This window comes from Netta rufina (genome assembly GCF_964035555.1).
Source record: "Netta rufina genome assembly, chromosome: 3".
Classification (NCBI taxonomy): Eukaryota; Metazoa; Chordata; class Aves; order Anseriformes; family Anatidae; genus Netta; species Netta rufina.
This window is the reverse complement of record NC_140125.1, coordinates 99,959,149-99,982,485: the sequence shown is the minus strand read 5'-3', so window position 1 is coordinate 99,982,485 and position 23,337 is coordinate 99,959,149. Positions and strand designations below refer to the sequence as shown.

Genomic DNA, 23,337 nt, shown 5'->3' with positions numbered 1-23,337 from the left:
GCTTCCAGTGTTATGCAAAGAAAGAAAATTTGCATTAAAGGCTTTTTGCTTCAGTAAATTTGTTCTGACTACAAGAAATGAAAGGATATTGAGTTGATGTTAGGTAGAAGGTTAAAACATATAAAATGGGTTGCATTTACTAATAGTGTTCTTAACCTGCCCTAGTTGCAAAGTAAACTGTAAGGGAGTTTAGGGATGGGTTATAAAAATATATTTTTATTTCACGGTTGTTGCAGTCATGCTTTTGATTAATTGGTATGGTTCAAGTGTCAGCCAGTAACTCATGGTTATTCAATCACTTTTGATTGCATGATCATGCCATTATGACCTTATGTGTTGAAAGGAAAAAAGGATATAGCCGTTCTTGAAATCAAAAAAATAAATAAAGGCCTGACTTTCCAGTTTGTCTGTCTTTCTACCTAATTACCCAGCCTTGCTCAGCACAGTCGGTCTGAACACTGTGGACATTTTATACATTTTAGTTTCTTATAACAAGCATGACAAGAAAATTTCCCAAGGACAAACAAACACTCAACTGTCCTCTGTGTCAGATCCATGCCTCAGTTTGCCTTCCCTCAGAGTATCCAGGGATAGTTAAACAGGTGTAAACTTGGGCTGGAGGGTATGGGACTTCACTCAGACAAAAGGCTTGGCCACACAGAATAAACTGTTACAGAAACATCCCAGTAGTTAGCAGATATAGTAACAGGCACTTCATCTTAAATTTACTTTATACTTATTTTTTTATACATTATACTTAATACTTAAGTGGACATATATATCAGTGGGCTGAATGTATCTCCACTCTGACAGCCCTTGGAGGTACTGAGACTACTTTTACACTGGTGCTATGGAGAACAGAGGTGGGGAGTCTACAAGAGATACCCACAAAGTTTAACTTTAGCCTGGTGAGGCAAGGGCAAGCCTGTCTGTAGCTGTTGTCATCACTTCCCATGGCTTTATCCCAGACCACAGAAAAAAAATCATATCTGAACTGGAAATCCTGCCTGCAACTTTCCCAAGTTCTAACCACAGCACTATCCTTCTGCCATATAATAAAATTATGTAGACAGAGAGTTTGGTATAGAGGTGTGGAAGTCTTTTAAATTTATGGGCGGGTTTAAATATGAGACACCCCAACAACTGTCTCTTGTTTGCTCATTGAGACTAGCTGAACAGATATTGCAACAACAACAAAAAAGACTCCAGCATACTTCTAAATAATTTAACATCAGATCCTTGTTTTTCCTCTATCCAGAAGCTGTAGTGTAGAAAATTATGGATGTGATGATCAAGACCTCAGAAAATGTTAATGAAGTAATGGGGAGTGTTTGTCAGAGAACAAATTTTGAACTTATGCTTGAGTGCAGATTTCTGTGAATTGCTTTCATTCACAGAATGGAACTATATCATATGGCCTGAGCATCATATACAAACATACTAAATATTGTGCATTTTAATTTTATGCTGTTGGCAACAAATGATTGCAAACAATCTACAGACCAGAAGTTATTTGTAGAAATTAAACACCTCACAATATCAGATAACTCTGCAAAAATCCCATTAGGCCCAAGGTCAATTCACAAACACAAAAAGATATTTGTAAGGGTGTAAGATTAATCAAATGGCTTATTTACTATGAATTATTCATCTGTTTCTACTACCAAATACAAAAGAGTTTACATATTTGTTACTTTGCCAAGAAGCAAAATATTTTTGGTCTAAATGAGATATGCATTCAGACAGGATTGGCCAGATGAGGAGGTTCCTAAGTTCAGTAGCAGAGGAAATATTTTTTCCAAACAGAAGCTTAGTCCAATTGTTAGACCACATCTGGAATACTAACTCCAGTATCTGCACTAGAAGGAATGAAAGACCTTTTCAAGGAAAAGAGAGAAAGAGGACATGAGGAGAAGGTGATAAAACAGCTTGAGTTATATTTCACACTTGGATTGTGGGATGTTAGCAAATGAGGGACGTTTTTCTCTTCCTCATGCTCTGATGACCTGGATCACCTGGATATACAGCTGATCCTCAGCACTTACTTTTCTGTAGACAAAAGTACTTATGTTTCTGTAGACAGGGGAACAGCTCCAGTGAAGATGAGAGACTGACTCATCTGAATGCCTCACTGTGCCTGCCTGCTCCACTAAGTGTCTTCCCTTCTTTGTCTCCTTTTAACACGATAAAACGTGCAGCCTTTTAAAGGTATTCCCTTGATGGGCAGTTTAAGTGATGTGCTTGTCAATCCTCCAGAAAAAAAAAAAAAAATCATGCTCTGCCTTCACATGTTTGTTATGGACTGCTTAAACTCTTTCTAGAACAGGACAGTTGATATGGGCAAAGTCAAGGTGGTGGAGGTACTTCCAGAGTGGATGTAGATGACCACAGCTTTGCCTCACAGTGCCAGCCACTGATTCAGTTTGTCTTCATAAGGGGCTTTGTGCTACTGTGACTGTAGTAGGATAAACACCAGCAAATACTCTTTATAGAGTCCAGACTTTCACTACCGAGTTCCTTTTCACCTTTCACAACTGTCTTGTGCCATTCCATTTCACTTTTACACATTTCTACAAACTCATTTTCCCTTTATAAATAACCAGCCAGCATCATGATGTCTCAGATTTGGTATGGGTGCATGGTACTTACACCACCACCACCTCATTCCAGGAGCAGGGTTCACAGTTTGACCCATCATTTGGGTGCTAAAGGTTGCAGGAAAAAGCAATGAATATCTGCAATGTTTCTCACAGACCCAAAATAGAGCTCAGTCAGGCAGAAAAAGAGACAGCACCCTCATTTGAAAAACTCACAGTCTGAAGGTTATGGAAAGAGGGAGATTGTCTGCCTGTTACTATGGCAACATGTTTAAAAGGGAACTTGTTACCAAGCTGCTGTTTCTTCCTGCACCCCATAGGAAAATCCGGATGAGACCTCCTCCATCTCAGTGGGTTGAGCAGAGCAGAAAAGTTCACAATACAATGACAAAGCAGCAAGAGCTGGCACCAAGGGTGTACAGCCAAGCAGATAATGATGAACTCTTAAAAGTGGAAAAAAAATAAAAACGTTTTAGGTTAAACCAAGGCTGAAACTTTGACATTTTTGGTGAATTTAAGGCTACAAAGAACTGATGCTGAAACAAACAACCAAGCAAAAAACAAATGATTTTCTTAATAATTTTCTTCAGTTCTGACAATTTAAAGGTTGCATTAAATGTGTTATTTATTTATTTATTTATTTATTTAAGTAAAGGGTATTTTGAAATAGAAAGGTATTTTAAATTGAACAGCCGTATGTTCTCTGGCAATAATCAATGCTTCTGAGAACTAATGCTTACGTTATTTCATTCCCAAAAGAGCTCTCGACAAAATAAGCGAATCTTTAAAATACACTCTTTTTTATGGAATAATAGCAGCAATTTGGAAGGAATGTATGGTAAATATTTTTGCTTGGATGTAGAAAGTTCTTGCAGTCCCCTCAGAGAGTGGTACTACAGAGAATGGTAAATTTCCTGTCATGAATAGTCATGAATAAAGGGCAAATTAAGAAGATTTTCAGAAATACTAAGCAAAAATAAATAAATAAATAAATAAATCACTCAAGGAAGAAGTTCATATATACCAGCTTTATTTGTTACATTTATTTTTCATCTGATAGAAAAGAAATCTTGGAAATTTGGTAGGTCCAGCTGAATTGCTTGGTCCAAGTGGTTTGTATTACATTTTGGTCTCACTGGCATCCATGGCAGGATTCCAGAAGGACCAGTTTCATACAAGTTTCATACCCCATTCCATCCTTTTTCCAAATGGAGACCCTTGCAGGATCTTTGTACATTTGGTCCAATTCAAGATGAGCTGTGCTTTCTGTGATACAGAGCCCTGATCAGAGGTGATCCTCCTCAAGTGACAATATTCATAGGTAACTAAACAAGAACTTTTCTCAGCAAATGTTTATGACTAACTCCAGTCCCAGTGAAGTTAATGGGAGATTTGTCATTGCCATGTGACAAGAATTTCCCCTTTTCTTCTAGAGTTATGTGCAGATTCCTCTATAAATCCTTAAGCTCTACTACCCAATTACTCTAGTTCTCTTTAATTGCTTAGGTGCATAGTAAACACATTTGTCAGAGTCTCTGATGAGAAAGTGGTTGCATTTTAATGACACAAAGGGAATCTGATTGTCCCCTATATTTATACTAATAAGATCCAAAATTTTCTGTTTGGGGAAAATAAGTTTGTAAAACTATATACAAGAAGGAACAAAAGAAGTTTAATGGTGTTGGGCTGGCATTTCTGGTCAGTATTTGGAATCATCATAGACAATTTTCTTGTAGCCTGTTTTTAAATAGCACTCACATAGTGAAGCCTTGTTTAACGACATACAACCGTATTTCTCCATATTACAGGAAAATGTTTACAGATTAGTTAGTTTAGATCAACCAAATTCTGATACTTTATATTTTTGTCAATAGCTTCACTGATCACAGTCTGTGAAAAAGTGGCAGTCATGAATCATTTTGTGGGCTTAACTCTGTCACAGAACTGTTGTAAAAATGAATAGTGGTGATGTATGTTGAACTTGAAAAGCACTATGCAGATCTGCATGTTACATACTGATCAATACTAGGACATCAAGCCAATGGAAATCAATTTTGCATCACACTCAGGGCTCCCTGCATTCCTCCACTTCAACCCTCAGAGCTTCTTGCAATTCCCATATTTCCTCTCTGGGATTTCTGTCCTGTTCCTTGTTGCAACCTTGGAAGCAACATTGTGCCTCTCATTTCTCCCAGACAAGTCAAGGTCCCATTCTTCCATCTATAAGATGTGGGTATGTTGTCAATCCAGGTTTCCTTTCTTTTCTTTCATTTCTCCTTTTTCACTTATGACATGCTCCATTCTCTGTTCTAAGAGGTCTGTGTTGTAATCTTGCTTCAACATGTCTCTGGTCACTGCTTTCCCCAGTTACCAAGTTATTGGTGTTTATTTCCTACCAGTTAATGCTACTCTGTGTTCCCCAAAATTCAATATCTTACCCCCCTACCGTACCACCACCATCATATCAAAGATCCCATTCTCACTCATGAACATTACTTTACTATACAACCGTATTACCTCAGAAATAAATCCATTGGGCTGTTAGCTTGCCAATCTACTAATCTCTATTTGAAAGATGGATGGAGCTGAAGTAAAAGAATTGTTGTGCTGAAAGATATAATTGGGTGCCATGAAATATTTGTTCCACCTGCAGGTATCTGCGTCAGTGCTCAAAACTGTGAATGTACTAAATACATGGCAGCACTCCACATGCTCCTTATTTTTCCCTTTGGGTTTTCTGACTTGGCTCCAAATTATTATGTTCTGGTCACTGATGCAGTTTTAGGAATAAAATTTGCATGTCCATTTTTATCTAACACAGGAGTTATAAAAAACATCTTATCCTTGGTCATTATTCATCATGTGGTTCCACTGAATTAGCTTGGGCTGTCAAATCATTTTCCATATTTTAGCATTAGACGTGTGCTTCAGATCACCTAACTTACCTAACTTTAGATATTTATGATGTAGTTTTCTGCATTGGAACCTGTCACCCACATCTTTCCCTATAGTCAGCAGAGATAAATATGTCCTTGAAGGATGGTATTCATCCGACATTTTTGAGACACGTAGTTCAGGCTGAGATGAATCATGCTGGTTTCTCACATTCCAAAATAAAACCACATCCAGATGGCCTATTTGCAATAATTCTTGGCCCGTGCTATGCTTGAAATCATATCTACATTTTGGTTGGAAAAGTCCTATTTACATTGTCTGAAACTACAATGGCAACCATTTAACTATAGACTGATCACCTCTTACAGCTCTTTTTAGTCTACTAGTATAAACACTGCCATATGTGTCTACCACAAAGACCACTCAGGGTACTGAACAGACAGGCATTTATTTTTCAGGCTTGTTTCAGGTGCCTAAGTGTCAGAACAAGACAGGAATTCAGATACAGCCTGTGACTCATGTTTGTTTGATAGCCTTGAGCATTTTGGCGCTTGGCTTTACATCCTCAGAACTGCCTACTTCTCTCTTTTGACTGTACAGGGACACTGGATGCATAGATGACCTTGTTGCTATAGCCCTGGTAGAACTGATTATCTGTTTTTGAGGATATGCTACCCCTCAAACTTCAATATTTCAAGTAAGCAGCCTGAGGTGTTAGATGGGAAGTCACAAATAGGTAGTACCATGTGCTGTGCAAATGCATCAAGCCAATGTAACAGAAAATACAAGCCATCTTCTAAAGCTGGAGGTTAAAGCCAGGTAATCACTTCAATTCCTCTTTAATGTAAATTTTATATGAGGTATTGTGCTACATAGATAGGTTGAAAATCTCTGAATAGCAGCTTAGGGCATTTCCAGAATTTCTTCCTTGCACTTGTCAGGTTAGTCACTCATCTAGTCCCTGGATGTGCTCCTTTTCATGGTTAGGAAAAAAAAAAAAAAAATCACAACAAGTTAATAAGGAAACAGTGCTCATCTGATGCTGGGGACTGCAGTCCTTGGACAGACAAATCTCCAGCTAACACATTTTATTTATGCATTTGTAAGATTTAATATGTACTTATTTGATTAATATACTTGATTTTAAAACATTCAATATTTGTATTAGTTATAGGTTAGGCTGTGAGGATATTTTTTTTTCATAATACATTCCAGGTATTGTAATGATGCTTCACAAGCTTACTTTCAATGCATAACAGACAAAAAATATTTGTAACAAAAAGATTTGTGGAGACATACACTTGTTTGAAAGTCAGAGATTCCCAGTGCTTTTGTACTGATTCTTTTTAGCAAAGAGCAGTGTTCTGTGAACTCAAAGATGCAAAATCCTAATTTTTCATTGCTTAAAGTTTTTTTGTCCCTTTTGCCCTAGCACATTTACATGCAGTCTAATTCATCATTTCAAACAATATTGTTGGTCATTGTATCTCTCTTTTTTCCCTTGATACTGACTGACACAAGGAAGAAGCTTGAATGCTCTATAAATTATGACCAGTCCCTGAACACATAAAACTAACATCTGCCTTGAATATGAGAGCAGCTGTGTTAGCATCAGAAAGTAGAGAAGAATAACCAGGAAAAAAGAGCAGAAAAGGACATGGCCTGACAGGGAAAGAGGTGTAAAAGACAGGAAAGGATACAGAAATCCTCGAATATGTCAAGGTTAAAGGTTTACTTATATTTGTGCAGTAGTTTCTGGAAAGAAGAGCCTTGAGAGATTTTCAGGGTTTTGGAACTACTGGATTCTCCATGATTGAACCTGAAAAAAAGAGCTATTCCCATGCCCAACTGTATTTTTATCTTATTCCATTCCTCTGTTTGCTTGGGGTTATGTTTGCTTTTTGTGTTCCTTCAGTTCATTGGTTCTGATGGTGGCAATTTCTTGGTAAGGTACTAAACACATTAGTATCCTCAGTTACTTTGGTATTTTTATAGTGATTGCCCTAAGAAATTATAGGAGCTGATGTAAATAATAATAATAATAATAATAATAATAATAATAATAATGCATATATTATTATCTTCAATAAATATTTAACATTCTAGTCATTATCCAATCTGTCATTACTGGATTATTCTGGCATTTATTATTTTTATACAAAATGTTATGATCTTACCTTTCTCTTTAAACAAATCAGGAAAAAAATATATTAATATTGTGGCTTTACATATTTTTATCAATCAACTGAGCTGTGGATGTTGACCACAGACACACTTTCAGCTTCTTACAAATGTTAGAAAAGCATGTTAGCTTAATTGAATTTTAAGCTAGCACATTTTTCTTTGTGTTTCTGGCAGGCTAAGAGCTACCACATGGTCAATTACACTGGCCTGGTATCATACAGTAATTCATTCAGCCATAGCTCAACTGTTTCTTTGAGCCCTGAAACAGACCTCACAAACAAAGTTGAATGAATAGAACAAAGCACAGGTGACTTGACAAATATATATATAATAATGCAAAATTTTGAAGATTTTAAGAGGTTTTATAAGAAGTAAAGGTGTGTAAAAACAGGTTTGATGTCCCAAACAGATCCCAGACTTAAAAAGAGCGATAAATTTGGAAGGTGCACATGTAAGTAATTAGACTTTATTTAGTATCAGCTACTCTCCCTGGCAGATTTTAGAGGGGAAAATTACTTTTGGAAAGTACCCCTTTTTAATTCAGTTTTTAATTATTTCGATTATGCTTATTAAATGCCTATAGCAGTTTTCAGCTACTATATCTCAAGCACAAAAAAAAAAATCAAAATTTCCATGAGGCACATAAAATGCCATACAACTATGAAAACAACTTACAGAAAATTGTATTTTTTCTATAGTTGCACTGTGCTTGAATCATCAGGAATCATGAGGGATGGAAAAAGCTGTTAGATTGCCCATTGCAGTGCAATCAAGTTATGCTGTATCACATTCCTAGGGAATATATCAGGATGAAACTGTTCAAAGTCTTCTGGGCTGTGTTTGATACTGTATGAGGCCAGTAGTTCTGTTCTAGGGAGCTCGTTTAAATGAGTTCTTTGCTCCTGGCTAGCTCTTTCTTTCCTTCTGCATGTCTGCCATATCTTTTTGTTTTGTTTTGTTTTGTTTTGAAATGCAATGGCAATTTACAGATGTAGTGGAAGAGTTACCTTCATTCATAAATGTGCAAGATGGTGATGAAAAGGCTTGGGGACAGCTCTTGTGTGTCACTTTCACGGAAGAGCTTCCTTCCACCTCTCTTTGACTCATACAGCTGTGAAAATGAAAACCAGCAAATCCACAAGCATTTCGGAAAACATTGCCTATGTTCCAGTTTACTTTCCTGTAAAAGGAGAATAGTGCCTTCCACATCTCATAGGATTGTAAAAGCTAATGCAGTAATTTCTGTCAGGTGCTTTGGAAACCCTTTGTGGGAAGTAAAGTCTAAGTTCAACACATTGACCATTATTATTCCCCTGATAATGTCTGGTAATATGCTGGGTTAAGTGCCATTTATTACAATGCTGCTTATGTGGCTGAATCCCAAAACACTGTTATAACTTACTTCTTTGTCTATATATAGCTGTACTTTTAATTGGATGATCCAAAATATGTTATTTCAGGGAAACAATTATATTTCATTTTTGCAACTATATTTATGCAGGGTATTATAAGCTGAATAGTACAACAGATTGGGTAATGAACAGTAATTAGTTCTTATTTTAATGTGAAAAACTAAGTAAAAGAAACTGTTAAAAAACAAATTAGAAGCAGAAAAGGATATGCACACATACATATGCCATGATAAAGTCTAGAGGTGAAATTTAGACACAATTCCATATTTGACTTTATTGTAGCAGGATTGCACCAAGGATGAAGATTATTTTATTGTTTATTAGTTTAATTCTACATTCATTTTAAAACATTATGTGGAGCTTTTTTGAAATTAAAATGCAATAAAATTAATTAAGCATCTACCACTACAGGAAATGTATAGCATTTAGGTTGTAAGATTGAATGCTGAATAGGTTTTGATTTGTTTCAGGACAATATGCAGGTGTTGAGCTCTCACCAGCAGTGGGAACTTTTAGGACAGATTTTATATATGCTTAGACATCACTCAGAGTGCTCTTTGGCTAGTGTGTTATCTCTAGAAGTTGGTACTCAGTGTCAGGTTATATTGCTATATATAATGATATTCTCTGGTTTCCATTTTGGTCCAGGCCTTCAAATTCTTTACATCAGGCACCTGTGCAAGATTGCTTTTTAGAGCAAATTTACAGAAAGACTGTGCTAAGTGGGTTGTAAGCATAAACACATGCATCTGTCTGATCCTCTAAAGGATTGTCATGCATCCTATATGTTTGTCTGATTTTGAATTGTTGCTTAAATAAGCTGAAATTGAGGAGGGAAAGTGTTTGATTTTTTGTTTGTAGCATTTGACAGCCGCTAGGAATTGCATGAAATAAAACAATATCAAAGTCTCAAGTATCCAAATCCTTACTTACAAGCTACATTTATTGAGTAATCATGCTTGTTTAATAACTACAGTTGAAGCACATGATCCATAGGAACAAATAATCTAGTATATAATAATCAGTAGCTTGTACCTAATGATATTTGTTCTCTCTGGAATAACAGATTTTTAAAATAAATATTTTGTAGTTTGTATATCAAAGAAAAAAATAGTCTAATAGACATGTTTGTACATGTATGGGAATAGTGATAATAGATCTGGACGAATGATAATACATGTTCAAATAGTATGAAAAGATTATTTGTAAGCCATTTATTGATATAAAAATTGAGCTTGATTTCAGCATGTTCACATTCTTTTTCTTTCTACTGTTTATTTTTTGTGTTTATGAACAGTGTACTTGGGATCTTGAAGCTGAGATTCGTTTAAGAAAATGAAGCTGTGTGTGATAAGGAAATGACTCTTTACATATCTTTAGGTTAATATATCCAACTGAGGAACCCCAGGAATAGAAATCAGACCCACATTGTTTAAATGACTAGACACAAAGCTTGACATATGAATTCCAAATATCAGATAATAAACTGAATACTTGAGTGTATCCATTAAATGCATTTGAGTAAATTTGCATAATGAATAACTTCATGAAATTGTAAAGCCACTAGCAGACAATTTTGCAGACAGGAAGAAGACTGCATTCACCTCATAAATTGCTTATAGTGAGTAATTTTATCATTTTAAAATGGTGAATGAAATCCTATGAATGATGAGACTTTCCACTGAGTTTATAGAGAAAATTAGTTTAGTTTTGCAATGTACTTGGATTTTGCAAGTTAATCTTTTAATCAGACAGATAACATACATTTTATGTGTTCTCCTGACAGACCAGCAGTACTCATGGTCGCCTTCTCAGCACTTCAATGAAGAAAGATACTCTCCTGCTCCGAGGAATATGAAAGGATTATCTGGCAGTCGCAACCAACCACAGTTATGTTCAGCTCATACTTGTGGCTTAGCATCCCCTGAAGATTGCGAACACACCCACGACCATATCCACCATGGGCAGGAGCCAAGGCAATCGTATCTTCTCAGCCCCACGGAGAGTTGCCCGATGGACCACCATCGTTGCTCACCACGCAGCTCCATTCATTCTGAATGCATGATGATGCCCATGGTAATGGGCGATCACATGTCAAGTAGCACTTTCCCCAGAATGCACTATAGCTCTCATTACGACACAAGAGACGACTGCGCCATGTCTCACGGTAACCCTAAGATTAACCGTATTCCTGCGAATCTTTTGGACCAGTTTGAAAAACAACTTCCTCTTCACCGGGATGGTTTTCACACCTTACAGTACCAGAGGACCTCAACAGCTGCAGAACAACGCAGTGAGAGCCCAGGAAGAATACGCCATCTTGTTCATTCAGTCCAGAAACTTTTTACTAAATCTCATTCTCTGGAAGGATCATCCAAGGGCAATGTTAATGGAACAAAGGGAGACAGTCGAGGGGATGACCATCATCATGGGCACCATTCGAAGCATAGCAAAAGGAGTAAAAGCAAGGAGCGAAAACCAGAAACCAAGCATAAATCTGGAATGAGCAGCTGGTGGAGCTCTGATGATAATTTGGACAGTGATAGCACTTATCGAACCCCTAGTGTGGTAAATAGGCACCATACGGATCATATATCCCATTGCTACCCTGAGGCACTCCAGGGACATTTTGGGGATCTCTCATTGAAGACTTCCAAAAGTAACAATGACGTGAAATGTTCAGCTTGTGAAGGGCTAGCAATGACCCCTGATGGTAAATACATGAAAAGGAGTTCTTGGTCCACGCTTACAGTAAGTCAAGCTAAAGAAGCTTATCGCAAATCATCACTGAACTTAGATAAGCCTCTGGTTCATCAGGAAATCAAACCTTCCTTGAGGCCATGCCATTACCTTCAGGTAAGAGGAAGACTTTCTTAATATTTGTAATGGAAACAGAAACACAGTTGATGTCATAAAGTCATTGTAAAATAAAAGGGTCCTGTGCATATCTCTCTTAAGTGTATCTTTATGGAATTCAGACATTCCATGAAAGTGAAAAAAAATCTTGCTTTACTCTTTGTGTATAAGGCACAGGTAAAAACATATATAAAACTGGTGTGATATAAATTAGTTTAATGTCAGTGGATTTGTTGTCATCTTCAGAGTTCATGTTGCACATCTCAGAAAAATTCATAAATCAAAATTTAAAAGGGCAGTTCACCCAAAGTCTGGGGCTAGAAAAAAATGTGTCAAATACAACTGAAGATGAGTGATTTTAAAAACGGGTTGTGTGGAATCCTATTTTTGTGTTTCTTTTCTCCAGGTTAAGTAAGAAGACAATAGATTTACTGGCTTACTGATTTGCTTTTTCTTGATGATGATTACTCACAAAATTCCATTTAGTGACTGGGTATCCAAAATCATGTTGAAGTGAGCCTCTTTTGAGTTCATACTATAAGCCATCTTTGTTGAAAGTTACATGAGATCCTTGGGAAGACAGATATCTCAGATCTGGTACTCAGACTATTTGTGGGAATACACGTTTTCTTTAGCAGTTCCCACTTTCTCCTACATTTGAACTCAAACCTGCTGCTTGCTGCCATTTGCCACCCCAAAATCATGCTAGTGTAGCTATTTATGATGCTGCACAATGATTTGGATCTTGAAGTGATAAGGTTTTTAAAAAAATGTTCCAAAATATGTCTTTTTGGATGTTGACATCACTTACATGGCCTAGGTCCAGCACAGTCCCTTGACAAGTGTCATTAGCACATCAGGCTGTACAAAGAACTGCACTGGGAGCAGAACAGGAAGAAGGAAAAGCTAGGAGGGTAACTTCTTCAGCTGTCACTGCCTCTGGGGAAAAAAACAACAACAACAACAACAACAACAACAACTATTGTACAAATATTCCCTTTGGTGTTTTTAACAAGAACAGCCTGCAAAGCCAAAGTTGTTCTGAGTGCCTTCTCTTTTTGTTTCCTTTTAATGAACTCTTTTCCAGAATTTAACTGATTCTGACATTAACGTGGGCAAACCTCCACTCCAAATTTATGTATTTAGAGATCTCCAGTTCCTGTGGGCTCTGCAGAAGTCAACAGACACAGCGTTATCTACCTCTATGTAGAGCTCTCTTCCCTCTGAGCAATAGGGAACCAATAGTAATGAGTCACAGCTGAAGGGCCGAATCTTTTCAAATGCACATGCAGCCATCCAGGGTCAATCTCCTTGCTGGAAGAGGAAAGGTTCCTCATAGCAGAGAAAGGAAAATAATTACTTGCAACCCTCATAACATTTCCATGCAAACTGATTCCAATTTAGGCTGACAGCTGTAATATTTTTTCATATCCAAGTACAGTTCTTATCCATGTAAAACAGCCTGCCCTTCCCTAGAAGTTTTTAGTCTAACTCAATGAGCCAGAACTGGAAGTGCATCCCATACAGAGACTTCGACTTCTGTCTGTGTTACAAAATCAAGGGTATAGCTCTGACATTAAAGAAAAGTTTACATTTTGCTGTCTTTTTCCTTACCATCCCATACTCGTACTTCTACACGGAGAAATCTGGGCCCTCTATATCTCTGCTGGGTGTCTTGCTTTCCTTTTCAACATGTTTCCTTTTTTTCTTCTTCCCTCATCTTTACACCTCATTTTTTCTTTGTAAACTATTTTTTACTTTTCATGAGCCTTGTTCTTACTTCCAACCTGTATCAGCATCCTCAAGTGAATGTGAAACACTGAGTTCACAAACTATCACTAAGCTTCGGGTTAAGCCCAGTGGGGGGGGCTAGGGAACAGAAACGCCCTTTTTTTTCTTTTTTTCTTTTTTTTTTTTTTTTTTTCAGAATTCTTTGTTTTATCCTTTTGGTGAATTTGGGATAACTGAAACAAATTAGCAAGTTTCATCAGCTGGTAGATTCAAGCAGCTTAAAATCTAGGAGAAGTGAATTTAAATTTTTGCGGCTCCAGTGACTTCATCCAGCTTTAACCCTTTTAACAAATTGGATAGTAATCATTCCCCAATTCACAGAGATGCTAGAATGGCAATCTGTCAAGACTTAATTGCTCAATTACTACAGTAAAGAATCCAAACCTTTGTTGAAAGCAATAATACTAAGAATTATATATCAGGAATATTCTCATTACAAAATTTTTAAGAAAAATACAAGTTCTGCAGAATCTGAATATGCCATTCAGAACACAGATATCCTTCAAACTGAATGTCTGGCTTACTCACTAGCCCAAGGTCAGGAAAAGAATGAAGGGACCCCATTCTGTCAATGTCGTAACTACATGCACTGTTTTGAAACTTCTACTTTGAGGGATGCTGCACTGTCACAATGTAATCATTAAGACCCAAGATATAAGACTCATTGTTAGCTCTGCCATGAACTTTTTCTCTGACCCAGGAAATGTAATCTGTTAATCACCAGACATTTCAATTACTCTGTCTGCAAAACTGAGGAAAGATAGGAAAGATATTTAACTTTTCTTACAGCAGTGAAGTAAGCATCAGTAAATAATGGTTGAATTAAAATAATCATTAGGTTCAGAAACTGAGAACAGTAGAGAAACATCTCAGATTCCTAGCCAGGAGAGTTTACTGCCTTGCTCCAGAATATCTGGAAATTAAAATATTCAAAGGATTATCGAGGTGATTGTGCAGCAGCAGATTTCCCTGAAGTGCATAAATGAACAGATTAACATAAAACCCTTGGGCCTTTGTAGGATCTCTGTGTTTATAGAATTAAAACATTAAAAGGCATTTCCCCTTATTGATGTCAGCTACATATTTTTTAAATCTTTTTAAAGCAAAACAGCAACATCCTAGTCCTTCAAAGATCTTATATATGAATACATACTTATACTCAAGCATAATAAAAATTATTTTTTATGTTTATATATTATCAGTGATTATTATATATATAGTTCTTACTCTGCTATGTATGTATATGAAGATTCACTGGATTTGACTCACTTTTCTATCCAGTAGTCTTCTTGTTATTTTGTCTTTCAACACCTCTATAAAATATTACTACTTGTGTTTTCCACTTGAGATTTTAGGAATACGGAGTCCCAAACTGTAAGTGCATGGCAGTGTCATAGGCCAGTACTTGACACCATGATCTCTCTGTTTCTGAGCTTCCATTTTGTCTTCCATAGTAATTACTGAGCTGCACTTTCCTTAAAACTTTTGAAGAGTGAACAAGGAAAATTTCTTTCTAAGAAGTGAATTTCTACCAGATTCACAGTTGATGAAAACAGGAGATGAGAAAAGAGGTTTTGAAAGCCTCTGTTCTTTCAAAAAAAATATATTTTCAAAAAATATGCCGAGGTTATGTCTCATATTGGAAAGCAGGTATTTCTTTAATCTGTCCAAGCCTCATCTCTGGCTTTTTTCTTAGGGTTTCTCATGTCCCTGTTCCTCCACAGTCCTCATAGCTGGGGGAGCTCATTGCTTGGGCAGTGTGTGGGTGCATGTTAGAGAGGGTTCAGCCAGATGACCATGGTGCCCTCCACACCACTGTGGCCATTTGCCTTGTTCCAGCAGAGCTGCTCACCGGTGGCCATTTTTGTAGAACTAAGTTGGTAGACATAAATCTCTATGAAGTAGTATTTATTTTTCTGATCTATACCTCAGTACCTGACCAGATTTGCGTTACTCCTTCTACAGTGGAGATGATGGGAGCTTGCAGAGAGAAGGGAGAGGGGCTGAATGTGAAGCCCCTTTGGGCTCCAGCTAGTTGTTAAATCAGCTTAGCTGCAATGTTAACCCAGACCAGTTGGCTAGCAAGCCAGTCAGTTCAAGAGCAGAGAACAGCCGTTTCATAACTGTACACTGATAGCATTTCTTAAATTCTTGTGAATGATTAGCAAGTTTTTACCCATGGGCCTTCAATTTCTGTTTTGAATGTAGACAATTGCATTTCTGAGCACCAAACATTTCTGTCATTTCCCTCCATGGGCAGAATAGCCCATGGAGATCACATACATTATAAGCATGCTTTTTAATAGCTTTGGCTACAGTAACTGCTACTGCTTCCCATAACGTTTTGATTTTAATATTAAATATGTAACAAAACAAACAAACAAAAAAAAAAAAAGATAAATGGGTTTTGAGATCTGTTTTATCTTCATTGGTTGTTTTGGTTAATTAAGTTCAACAGATATACACTACAATGACTGATTAATTTTACCTTGACGTGAGTATTAGTGAAGATTAAAGATTTTCAACAGGAAAAAAATGGATATGAACTAGATAGCTGTACAAAACTTACAAATACAAGAATGTTGCTTACAGTTTCCAGGACTGAAAAACCTGTGAATGCTAGTTAAGGAAAACTAATTCCTACAATAGCACCAAAAGACAGGCAAAAGCATAGCAGTCACCATCACTGAAGTTCTAGAGCACAGTGCTATGTGTCCCTGATTAATATTCCTCCCTCAGCCATTCAACAGCCTGTGAAGCAGCAAGCAATCAAGGTAAACATACCACAAGGTACAGTGAATGAGTCAGCACTGAAAAAGAAAATAGCATGTTGTTCTAAAAATGGCTTCAGCCCACTCTTGTCTTCCTAGTGCATTTAAGTACTAGCGTCATCCGTTACAGCACTGGCACTGCTAAGCATGTGGGTAATAATGTCAGCTGCGTACTCTACAGAATGAAAGAAAAGCACAAGAGTTGGTCTCTTAAAAAAAAAAAAAAGAATAAAAGAAAAAAAAAAAAAGCAGCAGTTTCAACAAGGTTCTTTGCTGGTTTAAGTTGTGCCTACATGGAGAAGAGTTTTGAGGAAAAGCTAATGGAGTAATTGGCATTAAGCCCTCAGATGCATTTTTCCAGGAACTCTTCTGGGAAGAGGACATAGTCCCATGAACTAGACCGTTGCCCCGGAGAAGCATGCAACTCTCAGCCTGCTTTGCCAGGACAGATTTGAACCCAATGCACCTTTCTCAACACTTCATCTTTCTGAAACTAGGTTGTACCTGTTAGCTTGACATAACAACCATATATGAACTACAGAAACAGCATCCAGTACTCTACCAGCCAGTGCTAGTAGAGTTTTGATACTAGTGTCCAAGTCACTTTCGTGCTACCACACTACCTTCACGATTTAGCCTCCACTCCCAAATTAACTGGGTTGCCTCCACAGCAGGAAAAGCATGCATAGATTACAGGGCAGTCTGCATCGTAAGTCAGCATGGCCATGTGCTGAACTGTTTTCACTTCTGCAGCCCATTACAGTCCCACAAGGATGCCTCAGCTAGCCCTGTGCCCTCCCAAAGTCCCAAACAGAACATGTGCCAGAGAAGTCTGTGTTGCCTGGACACTAAGGGCAGAGATGGCGTGGCTCATGCCCTGTGACAGTGTTTGTGTCTACCTGCAACAGCTGGTGCAGCACCTGGGGCCATTCTGCACAGGTCAGTAAGGGTCTTGTCTTCCCATGCAGTGCACTGAGCTCATCTATTTCTAGCTGCTCCCTCTACGCATTGTATCGCTGAAACATTGCACTTACATTTTTAACAATATTAAATAAAAGATTTTTACATAAAGCCGATGCTTACCTGGATTTACAGAATGCTGAAGGTTTTGTATTTCACAAAGATCAGAATACTTCATAAGTGTACCTTCCAAGGGAAAAAAAAACTAAAATTAAGGAAAAATTATGTGCACCTTCCAAGGGAAAAAATAAAATTAAATCAATTATGGTGTAAAGTTCTGAGCAGTTGTCTCAGATTACTGGTGCCTTGAATTACTGTAGTAACCAGTGATATCAACAGTACATTTGCCTCCGCGTCCCTTTCTAGAAAGCTCGTATTGGCTTAAATAAATTGCTGAAGCTTCTTTTTCCAAAGAGGAATAGAAAGATCTCAGAGTTACTATTTTCTTAAAGCAGACAAAACAAGTCCCTATTACTGTAGAAACATCAAACCTAGGAGTAGAAAAGGGAGGCCATGATCTCACTGCCCTTTAATCAGGGGGAATTGTCCTCCTTTAAAATGTTAGTACTGTGTGTTGCCAAATTGTTTTTCAACATTAACCTCAGCAAAGCTGAAGGCTGACCTTTGCAGTTGTTACTCAAAGGTGTCCTTGGGTCTGAAGAAATTTTCAGCTAGAAGTAACTTAATATTTTATACACCTGGGCCAGTCACATCTGTCAAACGAGACTGCCAGAATTGCAGGCTTGGGGCTGTAATGACCGCACACTCTCCTATGTAGCTGGAGTGTTGCCTTGGGCACACCTGGCTCCTCTCCTGAGCAGCCAATGCTATTTTTCCTGCAAGAAGTTGACTTTAGAAAAATGGTGAAGTAGTCATTGATCATTTGATATTTTTTTTTTTATGTCCATCTTACAATGTTGTGCTTAAAGGTTGTGTGGTTTTTTTTTTAAGTAGAGTTTCATGTGTGTTTAAATGGCTGAATGTCTATGTGGACAAGGTCCCTGGTACTTCTGGCAGGGGAACTGATCTTTTCAAAAGTGTACAGATAATTAAGCATTACATGGTAGCTAGACAAGACAAAACTACCCATTTCACTCTGTAAGCTAAATAATTTGAGTCATTTGAAGCTTACCGTTCAAAACAATCACTTATTAAAGAAAAAAAATGGATGAAAGGCAAATATATATTTTGTATTATCTTTAATATTATTCTAAAGACATTTAAAGACTATTTTTTCACTATTAGCCTTATGATAAATGGAAGAAGTGGCATCATTTCTTGCTTAGATTAAAGAAGTCACTGTTCACTACAGGTCTTCTTTTAGGTCAGGCCTGGAGATGCTGGCTTTTAAGCTCTTCTTGCATGTCTAGCTTTATAGTTGATCTACAATGTTGGAGTCCTCACTACATCTGCCATCTCTGTGTTTTTGGAGATGCTGTGTGTTTTAAGTGTGTGGGGAGCACCTCTCCTTTCCTTCCTTTAAGGTCATTTTTGCCTCTCACTCCATTCTTCAGTGATCATAAATGGTCTTTGGGGCCCTGACTGTGGGTTATGAAAAGGTAACAACTCTGAATTTCCCTTCACTGTTAAAGGCAGAGATGTTTCCAGAGGATCCTATAGGTGGCTGATACTTCACACAGTGTAGAGACTCCGCATTGAATAGACTGATGATGATGGTTTATCTTTTTTTTTTTATCAATTTCTGAATGTTGACAAGGAAAGGAAATATCAGGAAGAGGATGAACCTCACACACTCTGGGAGCCTTGTTTCCCCAATTTCATCGGTCATAAAAACTAAGCTATATGCTACAAATGCATACAGGTCAATTGGATTTTTCTAGCATGAATGCTTTTCATAAAGAAATCAACTGTAATGCTCATTAAAGCCCCAGAATTATTCTTTCACATCAGTGCTCGTGTAGTCTATTGCAAGGGTTTCCGAGTCAGCAGAAAATCAGGCCTATCTGTTTTCCCAAAGCCCGTTAGCTGCAGTGGAAATACTTTATGGCTTCATCTGATGGCCCTTCCAGGACTTTGGTTTAAACAGTAGCTAAGAGGTAACTTCCCAACAGGAAATTTCTGTTTTTCTCACTTGTGTCTTGGATTAATAGGGAAGATACAGCAGAAATCCCACAAATTAGGTTTTATCATATATGAAAGTCTTCCACACTACATTTTTTTTCCCCTATGTGCATCAACACAGTTTGGACTCCACATAGTCCAGAAAAAGGGAAGAGACAGAATTTCCTATGACAGAAGAAATGCCCTGCAGCTCTTCAAGGAAGGTTAGTTTCCACTCAGATTTTCCTTAGCTCTGCTTCAAGTCTAATTAAATTGCAGAAACAAAATAGAAGACCTTTTTCTTCCTCTTCCTGGAGCCTGTGATCTTTGAAGCACATGGAGAGCAAATAATATGTAACCAGTTCACAATTCTGCAGCACCATAGTTTTGTATATTACATAGCTGAAATACTGTATTATTCCTATACCCTCACAAATATTCATGATCATGAGTTTACTTTATTAATTGCTATAAACTCAACTTAGTGCTTTCTCTTTTTCTGTAATTTTTATTCACTGTGCTGTGCAGATAGCTGGGCTCCATCCACTCTGCAAATATAGTACAGTTATCTCAGTCTACTTTTTCCAAAACTATCCATCAGGAACACTTGTAGTTGGCTTCAGTTGCTGACACTGTGGTCCCCTGGAACTTCTCTGCTGCTTTGCTAGTGGGTATATTCTTGGCTCCCCTTCACCTGCAGTGAGTGAGGAGATGCAATCCAGTTTTGTTCTTTAACACTTTGATGCTTGGTTTTGTTGGTTTTAGCAGTTATTTTTTTGCATCATAGTTCAATTAATTCAACTCACAGAGATAGATGTGAAGGAAACAGCAGCTATAAGCTGGCCCAACAAGGCAAAGAGATAAGAAAACAAGCTCTGAGTGCATGACTATGGCAAATTAATTGGCAGCAATGCTGTGTTTTGTGGAAGCATGAGAAGTTCCAAGTTTCAGTCTTTGGTGCTTCTGTGCCTTCAGCATTTTTGAAATACTCACTACCTTAGACTACATCCATACTAGCAAACTGAATAGTGTCATGAAAGTTTCCCTGGTGCTTCAACCTGATCTTCTACTTGAGCAACACAAATTGTGTTGCTGTCGTGGTTCCGCTCGAGTGGGCAGCCGAGCTCCACCACAGCCGCTCTCTCACTCCCCCTCCTCAAAGAGGAATGGGGAGAAAATATGTGAAAAGGGCTCAAGGATTGAGATAAGGACAAGAAAATCATGCAGTAATTATTGTAACGGGCAAAACAGACTCGGCATAAGGAGATAGTAAGATTTATTGCCTATTACTAACAAGCGAGAGAAGTGAGAAAACAAAGGGAAAAAAAAAACAAAAGCACCTTCCCCCCCCATCCACCCTCTTCCACCTCCTCCCCCCGAGCGGCGCAGGGGAACGGGGGAATGGGGGTTATGGTCAGTCTACAGCACTTCTTCTCTGCCGCTCCTTCTCGGTCACTCTCGTCCCCTGTGCTGTGGGGTCCCACCCACGGGATGCAGTCCTTGATGAACTGATCCGGCGTGGGCTTCCCACAGGCAGCAGCTCTTCCAGAACTGCTCCAGATATGGGTCCGTACCACGGGGTCCATCCCTCAGGAGAAAACTGCTCCAACCTGGCTCCCCTACGGGCAGCAGCTCCTGCCGGGTCACCTGCTCCTGCGTGGGCTCCTCTCCACGGGCTACAGGTCCGGCCCGGAATCTGCTCCGGCAGGGGTCTTCCACAGGCGGCAGCCTCCGTCGGTGCAGGGCCACCTGCTCCACCATGGTCTCCTCCACGGGCTGTAGCGTGGAACCCTGCTCCACCGTGGTACTCCATGGGCTGCAGGGGGACATCCTGCTTCACCATGGTCCTCACCACAGGCCGCAGGGGACTTCTGCTCCAGCGCCTGGAGCACCTCTCCCCCTCCCTCTACACTGACCTTGGCATGTGCAAGGCTGTTCTCTCACTCCCTTGACTCTCCCGGCTGCTGTGTGGCGCAGCATTTTTTTCCCTGTCTTAAATATGCTCTCACAGAGGCGCAAACAACATCGCTTATTGGCTCAGATCTGGAAAACAATGGGGCCCTTCCCAAACATGGGGCAGCTTCTAGATCTTTCTCACAGAAACCACCCCTATAGCCCCCTGCTACCAAAACCTTACCACGTAAACCCACTACAGTTGCTCAACCTGTCTCGGGCACTGTTTTGATCCAAGCCAGCTAGTGTTTCCTTAAACAGAGCCTTGGTACTGTTCAGGACTTACTGCAGTTAAGGGACCATTCCTGGTAGTCATGCTTCTTTGGAGGCAGATTACACAGTAGTGTGGATGTGGGATGCTGCCCTGTTGACCTCCAGGCTACAAGTGGGTCTTCATTTACTAATGAACACACAACCCTAAAGTAGTCATCATACCATTTTTATCCTTCTCTCTCTCTCTCTAGTGATGATTCTGCAGCACCACAGCAAGTTGTAGCAAATCACTGGTTCATCTGAAAATGTATCTTTACTTATCTTTATTATCGTTGTTAGGGTTATTTTCCAGCCAGCACTCTAAGTCACTACAGTTATTAGGGTTGCTGGAAAAGCTGAATATTGTTTAAGGAAAACCTGCCCTACTTATGTTGATGGTAGTATATTTTTAAAGCAGCACAGGCTGACAATGAACCAGCATCCTGAGACACTTACCAAAGGAAATACATAGTTGGCCAAAACCTAGGTTTCTTGGTTGAATCCCTAATGTTTCTGTATCTTGTATTGACAGTCTATATCTCATTTAAGCATAAGCCAAGCCTATTTAAGCATAGGCCAAGCCCTTCAGTCTGAACTTATCTCATATCTATGCTATCAGTGAGCTCCAGGCTTAGCAGGGAAAAATCACATAGTGGGGACAAGCCCACCACTAACATCTGACTGCACCTTGCTTCACCATCTCAGCATGGTGGGAGTCCAGTGGGTCCCAGAGGGATCCAGCAACATAGCATAGGTTTTGCAGGTGGCTGAACAGCAAGGCTCTTTGTGGGTAGTACAAGCACAAGTGGGCATTTGCCCCACATTCCTCCAAACAATATAACATTGCCAGAGAGTCCTCACAACACTGTTTACAGCCTTCAGCCATCCTTGGATTACAGTTTGCAGAGAAATAATTAGGAAACATAGTGTTGTTTCATTTTTTTGAATCCATCACTGTTGAGATAAGTATTATTTTAATGAAAACTGTTCTGTAGAAAATACAAAAGTGGTGATTAAACAATCCTGAGTGCACTGGACTTAAGTCTTCCCATAATGAATCATTTAATGGAACTTTTCTTGGGACTACACATGAAAAAATAAAATCAGCCAGTAAGGAATGCTGGTACCGCTTTGCCTATTTGCACAGCTTCCAGCTGGAGTATTGTGCTTACGTTTTGTGATCTGCATGGATAGATTTGTGATCTATCCATTCTCAGATCCCAGATTCCTGAATTCATGCTGTTGTTTTCAACCCATTGTAAAGCCTATGTTGTTTGGTATCTACGTGATATTCTTCCTCTTCCTGTGATACTGTGGCAATTCATATCAAAGCTTGGAGAGAATTGCTGGCAAGACAAAGACGTCTCTTGCCTTCTCAGATTAGCTCTTGCCTTGATGGGTGGTGTTGACTAACTTGTGGGGAATGCTGAAAGATCTTTCTGTGCGTCTGAGTTGTCAAGGAGTTCAGGGAGTAGGGGGTGGCATGTGAAAATTAAAGCTAATTAAGAGGATTGGCATTGTTATTGGTGAGGAGGAGTCCCTGACATATTTTGTAGAGATTTTTGAATGGGTTCATTGTATAATTCATAGTTTGAACAATGAATC

At 38.7% G+C, this 23,337-nt stretch overlaps 1 protein-coding gene across 1 annotated transcript in view; it reads left to right on the top strand.

Annotated features, from left to right (window-relative positions):
* The window catches only part of DLGAP2 (DLG associated protein 2), a gene marked incomplete at its 3' end in the record, with an annotated part of 384,604 nt that overhangs the window by 282,672 nt on the left and 78,595 nt on the right, over positions 1-23,337 (top strand). The window contains exon 4 of the mRNA XM_084284954.1: positions 10,875-11,944. Coding sequence (XP_084141080.1) covers positions 10,943-11,944 — 1,002 coding nt within the window. The 5' untranslated portion in view covers positions 10,875-10,942. The remainder of the gene's footprint in view (positions 1-10,874; positions 11,945-23,337) is intronic.